The 11,989-nt window shown below is 44.4% G+C and overlaps 1 protein-coding gene across 2 annotated transcripts; it reads left to right on the top strand.

Moving 5' to 3' along the window:
* Nucleotides 1–3,536: 3,536 nt before the first annotated feature.
* Nucleotides 3,537–8,507, top strand: DNAJC28 (DnaJ heat shock protein family (Hsp40) member C28). Of its 2 annotated transcripts, none has more exons than XM_069760806.1 (2): nt 3,537–3,594; nt 7,317–8,507. In XM_069760806.1, the coding sequence occupies exon 2, from the start codon at nt 7,352–7,354 to the stop codon at nt 8,483–8,485; it is 1,134 nt and encodes a 377-aa protein (XP_069616907.1). In that variant the 5' UTR covers nt 3,537–3,594; nt 7,317–7,351; the 3' UTR covers nt 8,486–8,507. The 2 variants fall into 2 exon arrangements, with proteins under 2 accessions (XP_069616907.1, XP_069616906.1); XM_069760805.1 differs by lacking the exon at nt 3,537–3,594 and adding an exon at nt 3,758–3,764.
* The last annotated feature ends 3,482 nt before the right edge of the window (nt 8,508–11,989 follow it).

Genomic DNA, 11,989 nt, shown 5'->3' on the forward strand with positions numbered 1-11,989 from the left:
TGTCACAGAGGGGGTGGTGTGTGCCATACATTGATGTATCAGCCGGTCATCCCTGCACCCGCAGAGCCTTACAACACATATTGGCTGCTCTGTGCGCACAGGATCTGTGATGAGGTCACAGGAGGGGAGGAGCAGGGGTCACATGATTGGTACCTCTCTGGATTGCAGGACTCGGCTGTGGTGCTGGTTGCCAACTTGCCATGGTGCTGCTGGATGAGGTAAGTAAGGCTACTTTCACACTAGATATATACTGCACAAAAGATGATACTAAGGTCGTTTTGTTAGGTATAGAAAAATACAAAAACTTTATTAATAAAAGACAGAGCGTATAGGGATACGAAAGGTACATACACACAATTGATTACACCATAGAATGCAATAAAAAGAATGGCCACGCCGGGATCCTGTACCATATATACACGGAGTGGAGCTGCGTGTGTACGAGGTGTACGGAGCGGAGCCGCGTGTGTACGAGGTGTACGGAGCGGAGCTGTGTGTGTATGAGGTGAGCGGAGCCGCGTGTGTATGAGGTGTATGGAGCGGAGCCGCGTGTGTATGAGGTGTTTGGAGAGGAGCCGCGTGTGTATGAGGTGTACGGAGCGGAGCCGTGTGTGTAGGAGTAGCTATGTGTGGCCATTATACGGTATGACTGTGCGGCCAATATACAGTATGGAGCATCATGTGCAGAAAATACACAGTATGGAGCATCATGTGTGGTCATTATACAGTATGGAAAATCATGTGTGGCCATTATACAGTATGGAGCATCATGTGCGGTCATTATACATTATGGAAAATCATGTGCGGTCATTATACAGTATTGAGCATCATGTGCGGAAAATACACAGTATGGAGCATCATGTGTGGTCATTATACAGTATGGAAAATCATGTGTGGCCATTATACAGTATGGAGCATCATGTGCGGTCATTATACAGTATGGAAAATCATGTGTGGTCATTATACAGTATGGAAAATCATGTGCAGAAAATACACAGTATGGAGCATCATGTGTGGTCATTATACAGTATGGAAAATCATGTGTGGCCATTATACAGTATTGAGCATCATGTGCGGAAAATACACAGTATGGAGCATCATGTGCGGTCATTATACAGTATGGAAAATCATGTGCGGTCATTATACAGTATGGAGCATCATGTGCAGAAAATACACAGTATGGAGCATCATGTGTGGTCATTATACAGTATGGAAAATCATGTGTGGCCATTATACAGTATGGAGCATCATGTGTGGCCATTATACAGTATGGAAAATCATGTGCGGTCATTATAGAGTATTGAGCATCATGTGTGGTCATTATACAGTATGGAAAATCATGTGTGGCCATTGTACAGTATGGAGCATAATGTGCTGTCATTATACAGTATGGAGCATCACGTGTGGCCATTATACAGTATGGAGCATCATGTGTGGCCATTATACAGTATGGAGCATCGTGTGCGGTCATTATACAGTATGGAGCATCACGTGTGGCCATTATACGGTATGGAGCATCACGTGTGGCCATTATACAGTATGGAGCATCATGTGTGGCCATTATACAGTATGGAGCATCATGTGCGGTCATTATACAGTATGGAGCATCGTGTGCGGTCATTATACAGTATGGAGCATCGTGTGCGGTCATTATTCAGTATGGAGCATCATGTGTGGCCATTATACAGTATGGAGCATCAAGTGTGGTCATTATACAGTATGGAGCATCATGTGGGGCCATTATACATTAATGAGCATCATGTGTGGCCATTATACAGTATGGAGCATCATGTGTGGCCATTATACAGTATGGAGCATCATGTGCGGTCATTATACAGTATGAAGCATCATGTGGGGCCATTATACAGTATGGAGCATCATGTGTGGCCATTATACAGTATGGAGCATCATGTGGGGCCATTATACAGTATGGAGCATCATGTGTGGCCATTATACAGTATGGAGCATCTTGTGCGGTCATTATACAGTATGGAGCATCATGTGGGGCCATTATACAGTATGGAGCATCATGTGTGGCCATTATACAGTATGGAGCATCATATGCGGTCATTATACAGTATTGAGCATCATCTGTGGCCATTATACAGTATGGAGCACTATGTGTGGCCAATATACAGTATGGAGCATCATGTGTGGCCATTATACAGTATGGAGCATCATGTGCGGTCATTATACAGTATGGAGCATCATGTGTGGCCATTATACAGTATGGAGCATCATGTGCGGTCATTATACAGTATGGAGCATCATGTGTGGCCATTATACAGTATGGAGCATAATGTGCGGTCATTATACAGTATGGATCATCATGTGTGGCCATTATACAGTATGGAGCATCATGTGCGGTCATTATACAGTATGGAGCATCATGTGTGGCCATTATACAGTATGGAGCATAATGTGCGGTCATTATACAGTATGGAGCATCATGTGCGGCCATTATATAGTATGGAGCGTCATGTGTAGCCATTATACAGTATGGAGCATCATGTGCGGCCATTATATAGTATGGAGCGTCATGTGTAGCCATTATACAGTATGGAGCATCATGTGCGGTCATTATACAGTATGGAGCGTCATGTGTAGCCATTATACAGTATGGAGCATCATGTGCGGCCATTATACAGTATGGAGCGTCATGTGTAGCCATTATACAGTATGGAGCATCATGTGTGGCCATTATACAGTATGGAGCATCATGTGCGGTCATTATTCAGTATGGAGCGTCATGTGTAGCCATTATACAGTATGGAGCACTGTGTGGCCATATTTTTTTGTTTAGAATTATTCTTTATGAAACAGTGTGATCAGCAGTGCTAAATGGGTGTGGTTGGGATGTGGATATGGGTGTGACTAGTTATGAATGGGTGTGGTCAGAGGCGTGGCCTAAAATCTGCCGCAACGCAAACTTTATCCCTCTTTCCCATCTTCAAAAGTTGGGAGGTATGTTTACGCAGCAGAGACGGAGCGTCTCCACCTCATTGACATGCTGCGGTCTAGAAAGACGTGCCGCACGTCCGTCTCTGCGGGTGAGCCGTGGGCATTGGTGCACACATAATGGGCATGGGATTTCTTGAAATCCCATCCACCATGCTGTAACAGCTGTACGCTGAGGGTCGGACATTAATGATGTTCGCAGCATCCAACCCGCAGCGTTTACTGACTGTGTGCACATACCCCAATATATCTGCAAACAGGAAATCACTTTTTTCCTTCCCAGAAGCCAACTTTCAATTATCTTTATTTCAAGTGTAAAAACCCCGCATGCAATGGAAAAAAAACGCATCAAAAACGCATGTGGAAAAAACGAGGCGAAAACACAGGTAACATGCCAGTGACCTCAGATGCAGATTTTACCTGCGGCAAATCCTGAGCCATTCCTGACCGTGGAAACATACCCCCTTACCCCATGGATTCAGACCCTAAATCACACAGGCAAAAGATATAGAATTCATAAAATGACCACCAGATGGCAGTGCTGTCACATAATACAGAACTACATTTCCCAGAAGTCTGTCCTGCACAACAAACATGTCTGCTTCCTGAAAGGCATCAGTGCTCTCTAAGCCAGGGGTCCCCAACTCCAGTCCTCAAGGCCCACCAACATGTCATGTTTTCAGGATTTCCTTAGTCTTGCCCAGGTAATAATTGCATCACCTGTGCAATGCAAAGGAAATCCTGAAAACATGACCTGTTGGTGGGCCTTGAGGACTGGAGTTGGGGACCCCTGCTCTAAGCCATAGGTAAGTGAAGGCCACATGCACACACAGCTGTTTTATCAATCTGGTGCAGCCTTTGTTGTGAATGGAGAGATGGGAAAAGCAGCAGATTGTGCAGTGTCACAGTGACCCCCAGACAGTCAGTGTTAACCCCCCACTCTCTGGATCCTGATGGTCGCTGGCGGCAGAAAATGCAGAATCTAATCATTATATGTTCGTTTTGGAGTTTTGCTTTTATGAGTAGAGTATGCATATTATGAAGATTGTCTATTTTTTTTTTCTTTTTTTACTTAACTGCATGTATTTTGGGCTAAAAATATTTTTTTCAATAAGTATTTTGCACCGTTTTGATTTGACAGGTTGTTTCCCTGCGTACTCAACTTTGATGTGGTCTGTGGTCATAAATCAGCTAAGAACTAAAAAAAAAATCACAGCTAAAAAGAGTCATAAAGTTTTCTATTAAACTTCAGACCAAGCTCACTGATGGATTCTCAGTCAACTCATTCTGCAGCTTGCGACAGACAGTGCAGCACAGAGCTTGTAAAAAGTAAAAGGTGCCTAAATTTGAACCAAACCCAATTTCAAACATTATTAATAGACACATTTACAAGCATTTAACTAAGAAAAAAAAGTTTCCGAAGGTGGACAACCGCTGATTAGCTGATGATTAAGGATCCATCTGCAGAAACCACTCCGTGTTCAGGAGGAAAGTATCAGCGCAGCGAGTGCTCCAGAGTGTTAGCTGCTTTTATCCCAGCAGGTCTCTGGCACATTATTATAATGCTGTGGTGTATATACCACCCTGGACACGACAATTCTGCTGGTAGTGGACTGTTACTGCACATGGTGATCATCGGGGACAGCAATGATAATGTGTGCAAACTGTAAGGCGCTGCGGAATATGTTAGCGCTATATAAAAATAAAGATTAGTATTATCCACAGTGTCCTCTTTTATATACCATCTTAAATGCTATGATGTCTCTCATAGGCAGCACACACAGTTGTGAGAAATTCCTGCTCTCCTGTTTCTATGTAGCACATGTTCAGACGTAGGACTTTATACTGCAATACTGAGCAGTGCAACTGTGAATCCAGCTGTGGAGTGGGATAACACATTTATTAAGAAGCTCCAGCACAAGTCTGTGTGTTTCTGCCACACACTGTTCCTTAGGCTATGTTCACACTTTGCGGATTTTGCTGTAAACTCATAGGAAACTGCTGCGGATCTGCAGCAGTTTCCCATGAGTTTACAGTACTATGTAAACCTATGGGAAACAAAAAACGCTGTGCACATGCTGCGGAAAAAAACGCGCGGAAACGCAGCGGATTACATTCCGCAGCATGTCACTTCTTTTCTGCGGATTTTCACCTGCTCCAATAGGAAATTGCAGATGAAAATCCGCATAAGAAACCGCAGTAAAAACCGCGATAAATCCGCAGTAAAAACCGCAACGGGTTTTCACTGCGGATTTTGGAATTCCGCTGCGGAAAATTCCACAGTGGAATCCGCAAGGTGTGCACATAGCCTCACTCTTCTTTGAGCTGGAAATCCGTCTGTCAGATCCTTCAGTGAGCTGGAAATCCATCTGTTGGATCCCTCAATGAGCTGGAAGTCCGTCTATAGGATCCCTCAGTGAGCTCGAAGTCCATCTATCGGATCTCAGTGAGCTGGAAATCCGTCTGTCGGATCCCTCAGTGAGCTGGTAGAACGTCTATCAGATCCCTCAGTGAGCTGGAAGTCCGTCTATCAGATCCCTCAGTGAGCTGGAAGTCCGTCTATCAGATCCCTCAGTGAGCTGGAAGTCCGTCTGTCGGATCCCTCAGTGAGCTGGTAGAACGTCTATCGCAGAGGCCTCAAACTGCATTTCTCGAGGGCCGCAAACAGGTCATGTTTTCAGGATTTCCTTTTATTGCACAGGTGATAATTTAACGACCTGCACAGATAATAATTCCAGCACCTTGTGCAATGCTATGGAAATCTTGAAAACACACAGGGTTTGAGGACGTCGAGGAAGGCAGGTTGAGACCCCTGGTCTATCGGATCCCTCAGTGAGCTGTAAGTCTGTCTATCGGATCCCTCAATGATCTGGAATTCTGTCTGTCGGATCCCTCAGTGAGCTGGAATTCCGTTTGTCGGATTCCTCAGTGAGCTGGAAGTCCGTCTGTTAGATCCCTCAGTGAGCTGGAAGTCCGTCTGTCGGATCCCTTAGTGAGCTGGAAATCCGTCTATAGGATCCCTCACTGAGCTGGAAATCCATCTGTTGAATCCCTCAGTGAGCTTGAATTCCGTCTGTCGGATCCCTCAGTGAGCTGGAATTCCGTCTGTCTGATCCCTCAGTCAGCTGGAAGTCCATCTGTCAGATCCCTCAGTGAGCTGGAAGTCCGTCTGTCAGATCCCTCAGTGAGCTGGAAGTCTGACTGTCGGATCCCTCAGTGAGCTGGAAATCCGTCTATCGGATCCCTCAGTGAGCTGGAAATCCATCTGTTGGATCCGTCAGTGAGCTGGAATTCCGTCTGTCGGATCCCTCAGTGAGCTGGAATTCCAACTATCGGATCCCTCAGTGAGCTGGAAGTCCATCTGTCGGATCCCTCAGTGAGCTGGAATTCCGTTTGTCGGATTCCTCAGTGAGCTGGAAGTCTGTCTGTCGGATCCCTCAGTGAGCTGGAAGTCTGTCTGTCGGATCCCTCAGTGAGCTGGAATTCCATTTGTCGGATCCGTCAGTGAGCTGCAAGTCCGTCTGTTAGATCCCTTAGTGAGCTGGAAGTCCGTCTGTCGGATCCCTCAGTGAGCTGGAAATCTGTCTATTGGATCCCTCAGTGAGCTGGAAATCCATCTGTTGAATCCCTCAGTGAGCTGGAAATCTGTCTATCGGATCCCTCAGTGAGCTGGAAGTCCATCTGTCAGATCCCTCAGTGAGCTGGAAATCCGTCTATCGGATCCCTCAGTGAGCTGGAAATCCATCTGTTGGATCCGTCAGTGAGCTGGAATTCCATCTGTCGAATCCCTCAGTGAGCTGGAAGTCCATCTGTCGGATCTCTCAGTGAGCTGGAAGTCCGTCTATCAGATCCCTCAGTGAGCTGGAAGTCCATATGTCGGATACCTCAGTGAGCTGGAAGTCCATCTGTCGGATCTCTCAGTGAGCTGGAATACCTTCTGTCTGATCCCTCAGTTAGCTGGAATTCTGTCTGTCAGATCCCTCAGTGAGCTGGAAATCCATCTGTCGGATCCCTCAGCTGGAAATCCGTCTGTCAGATCCCTCAGTGAGCTGGAATTCCGTCTGTCGGATCCCTCAGTGAGCTGGAAATCCATCTGTCGGATCCCTCAGTGAGCTGGAAGTCTGTCTTGGGAATTTAGCAGATTTTCAGAGTGATTGATTAGTCCAGGGGGCAGGGAAAAAGATAAGAAAGTTGATCATAATTAGAGAAAAGAATCATTGTTTTATATGATTAAGTAAATTAAAGCGTTTCCTATATTCTCTTGTACTTTAGATTTCTGAAGAGTTTGTTGAGACAACAGTGACTATGCACTTCTGCCCCATTTACTGCTTTCTTGTTGTTTTTTTCCCCTCTCGCAGGTTTATTTTATGTTCATTTTCTTCACTATTCGAACATGAAACTCTTTAGTGTACTTCTAACTCAGAAAACAAGAAGTCTCCTCTGTTTTCTCACTAATGCAAGGAAATTTCCCAGCTGTGAAGTCTTGAACTTCTGCGGTTATTCCACCTACAAGCAGAAAAGAAACATAAAAGATTGTTACCGGATTCTTAATGTCCCCGAAGGATGTTCTGCCGATGAAGTGAGAGATTCATATAAAAGCTTAGCGAAGAAATACCATCCAGATAGCGGTGCCACCACTGCAAGTGCCACCATGTTCATGCAGATAGATGAAGCCTACAGGGACTTATTGACCCACTTGGCCAAAGAGTCTAAAAAACTCCAAACTCTGGAAGACGATAAAGAAAAGGTGTCAGAATATAAAATACCGCAGCATAGACAGTACTTGAATTATGAAGGTGTAGGTTTCGGTACGCCAAGTCAAAGACAGCGTCAATATGGGCAATTTCGTGTTGACCGTGCTACTGACCAGGTTCTCGATTTTCGGAAGCAGAAGCTAGAACAACAATATGCTGAAAACTCAATGATAGCCAAAGACATAAAACACAGCAAAAAGGTCAAAATTACTCAAGCCATTGATCGTCTAGTAGAAGACCTTATCCAGGAGTCTATGGCTAAAGGGGATTTTGATAATCTCAGTGGAAAAGGAAAGCCCCTCAACAAGTTCTCCTCATGTCCACATACGGACCCCATGACCCATAATCTCAATAGGATATTGATAGATAACGGTTATCAACCTGAGTGGATCCTGTTGCAGAAAGAGATCCGGGATACTATAGATAAACTGAGACAAGATTTGGTGGCTTCTCGGAAAAAACTAGGAGATCCCATGACCTACAGGCAGGAAACCCAGTGGACGGAGATTTGTGAGACGTTCAGAGAAGACATAACCAAACTCAACAAGAGAATCAATGACTTTAATCTGGTTGTTCCTATAATGAGCAGACAGATGGTCCATTTCAGGGCGGAGAAAGAAATAACGCGAGCGGAGCAGGCTTTTCTCACCTTCAAGGAAGAAATGAATGCGTCAAATAACTCTAAAGTTGCCGAAAAGACGGGCAATGATCGGGTCAACCCTACGGAGATCTTTTTAAATTGGATAAACCGGTGGAAGAACTTCAGAAATTAGAAAATAAAGACTAATGGGAAGTGATATAATGAATGGATCTATTATTTCGGGTTATGAATGATACGGGGCTGAGCAGTGATGTAGTTGGGTAGTAATGTTGTCGTACATCAGTGAGGCCATGTGTTTCAATCCAATTTGGGCAACGTGTAATTTGCTTTTTTTCCCCTATTCTTTGCTTGTTTTCCTTAAAGGGAACCTGTGATGTCCCCAAACGCCATTAACCTGCAGTTATAGGGTTAATTTGTAGGTACATATCCTTACAATGCTGTCCGGCCACCTTACTGAAAGCAGCGTTAGCCGGCTTTCAGTTATGCAGGCGTGAGCGAAGAGGCTTCAGTCACCAATCAGTACACTGTCAGAGGTGACTATAAGCACACGCCTACACATTGACCGCTTGCTCTGCACAGATGCACCGCAGAGCCAGCTGTCAATCAAAGTGTGGGGGTGTGCTTACTACTACCGTGCACAATGCTGTGATTGGATGAAGCTACAAAAGTCGGCGGCTTCCAGGAGGAATAAAGTTTATTTTCTTCCTGTACCCGGGCGTTCAGTGTGGTGGCTGTGCTGCAATGTAGCGCTATTTACCTGAAGGTTAACTTTATATCTGCAGGTTAGTAGTCTTTAGGGACAGAGCAACATTAACTTATCCACAAAATATATGAGAAGTTGCTCATATCTGGGGGTCTGTCCCACCATGTGGACACCTACACCTGTGTCTCCAGCAGCAAGGGCGCTGGGGCTTCATTCAAAGTCTGATGTGGGTACAGTTAAAACCAGAAGTTTACATCCACTCAATATCTGACATGAAATCAGAATAAACCTTTCCTGTTTTAGGTCAGTTAGGATTACCATACTTATTTGCCAAATGCCAAAATAATGAGAGAGAGACTGTTTTAAGGCATTTTATTACTTACTGCAAAGTCAAAAATTTACATACATTTTATTAGTATTTGGTACCATTGCCCTTAAACTGAATGACTTGGGTGAAACGTTTGGGATCTCCTTCCACAAGCTTCTTATAATAGTTGGTCGGAATTTGGATCCATTCCTCCTGACAAAACTGGTGTAACTGATCCCAGTTTGTAGGTCGCCTTGCTCTAACCGGCCTTTTCAGCTTTGCCTATACAATTTCAATAGGATTGAGATCAGGGCTTTGTGATGGCCGCTCCAGAACATTGACTTTGTTATCCTTAAGCCACTTTACCATTTTGGCAGTATGCTTTGGGTCATTGTACATTTGGAAGACCCATTCCCGCCCAAGCTTTAACTTCCTGGCTGATGTCTTGAGATGTTGCTTCAGTATTGCCCCATAATCTTATTTTCTCGTGCCATCTATTGTGAAGTGCACCAGTCCCTCCTGCAGCAAAACAACCCCACAACATGATGCTGCCACCACCGTGTTTCACAGTGGGGATGGTGTTCTTAGGCTTCCAAGCTTCTTCCTTTTTCCTACAAACATAACAATGGTTATTATGCCAAAAAAGTTCAATTTGTTTCATAAGACCACAGGACATGTCTCCAAAAATTAAGGTCTTTGTTCTTGTGTGCATTTGTAAACATTAATTTGACTTTTTTATGTTTTGGAGTAATGGCTTCTTTCTGGCAGAGTGGCCTTTCAGCCCATGTTGATACAGTACTCAGTGTGGATATTGACACAATCTTACCAGCTTCCGCCATCATCTTCACAAGGTCTTCTTCTTTTGTCCTTGGGTTGATATGCACTTCGGACCATAGCATGTTCATCTCTGGGACACAGAACCCATCTCCTTCCTGAGCGGTATGATGGCTGGACATTCCCATCTTGTTTGTACTTGCGTGTAATTCTTTGTACAGATGAACGAGGCACGCTTAGGTATCTTGAATTTGCACCCAAGGATGAGCCAGACTTGTGCAAGTGCACAATTCTCTCCCTAATATCTTGGCTGATTTCTTGAGACTTTCCCATGATGCTACACAAAGAAGCAGTATGTTTCAGGTGTGCATTAAAATACATCCACAGGTTTGTCTCTAATTAACTCAGATGTTGCCAAAAATCAGAAGCTTCCAAACACATGACATCACCATATGGGCAGGCCAGAATTGTTTAATGGCATAGTAATCTTAGTGTATGTAAACTTTTGACTTTGCAGTAAGTAATAAAAATACCTTAAAACATTCTCTCGCTCTAATTATTCTGGCATTTGGCAAATATTAATAATTATGGTAATCCTAACTAACCTAAAACGGGAAAGGTTTATACTGATTTCATGTCAGATATTGAGAAAAACACGCAGAGGTGTCTTTTTATATAACATAAGGAAACTTCTGGTTTCAACTGTATCTGTCTTCATTAGTTCCATAGACAATGAACGAAGCAGCAGTTTCATACTCTCCTCTCTACCTCAACTTCTTCCGCCACCCAAGGTTTGGGAACAGGACTTAAGCGTCCAGGGAAATGTTGGCTATCATGGACCTTGTTTAGTGGCACATAGAGTCCATATAGTCCTATAGGCACCTTTAGTAAGGCATTTCCAGGTACCTTATACTCACTTAGGCTAGGTTCATATTTCGTTAGTGCCATCCGTTTAACGGATCCGTTAACGCACCTATTACCATCCATTATCGTAACGCATGTCAAAATCGGCATGCGTTAGCGATGATGCGTTACTTTGCGACGCACCCTCGAACGCGGTCTACCGCGTTTTCAGGTACGTTAGGTCTAACGCACAGTGAACGGACGCGTTCGCTATGCATAGACCTCCATTTCTATTGCATGCCGATGCAAAGGAACCATGCGTTAACACGATTGTAGAAATAAAGAGATTTTGGGCATCAGCGTTAGCACATCCGTTTAACTAATGGCACTAACGCGATGTGAACCTAGCCTTGGGAAAAAAAAAAACACTTCTAGGAGGGAATACTTTGGAACACGTTTCAGTTTTTTAATATTATTCCACTTTTGTACAAATAATTGACATAAAATCAGGAACTACATTCTTAGGGCCTACAAACGTAATAGGGCATAAACCTGAGAGGTTACACCAGTATGTGACATGGAGGCAGCACGTGCATATTCCTCATCCGATTCCAGCGTTGTGTCCCTGCCGACAGCCATATCAGGTGGCCAGGCTACTGAATGCGTCCTCCTGTGCTGGTCTGACTCCCGTCTTCTGCTGCCGCTATGACTCGCCTTTTTAGGTTCATATCATCCTGGCTGTCATCACCTGTGCTACCGATCCTGGATCTGACTCTGATCCTGACCTCATCCTTGCTTCTACCTCACCATTGGGGTTGTGGTTCATGAATGTTTTCTACTCCTAGCCCTGAGCCACGGCTCCATTCCTGAATTACCTCCCATCTTGTCTTCTGCACAGCTGTCAAAATCAACTCTCCTAAACCGTTCAGGAGGCTCCCAGGGAACGGGGACACCTTATAACTCCAAAAAGATTTGTGTGCTGCTGAAATCTTCCGAGTCCCGAGTACTCCATCTTTTTTTTTTAAATCCATCATATGGTTCTAGACACA

This window comes from Ranitomeya imitator, chromosome 3 (assembly GCF_032444005.1).
Source record: "Ranitomeya imitator isolate aRanImi1 chromosome 3, aRanImi1.pri, whole genome shotgun sequence".
Classification (NCBI taxonomy): Eukaryota; Metazoa; Chordata; class Amphibia; order Anura; family Dendrobatidae; genus Ranitomeya; species Ranitomeya imitator.

Excerpts from the sequence above, each read along its gene's own strand:
- DNAJC28 (XM_069760806.1), top strand. The coding sequence starts at position 7,352 with ATGAAACTCTTTAGTGTACTTCTAACTCAGAAAACAAGAAGTCTCCTC.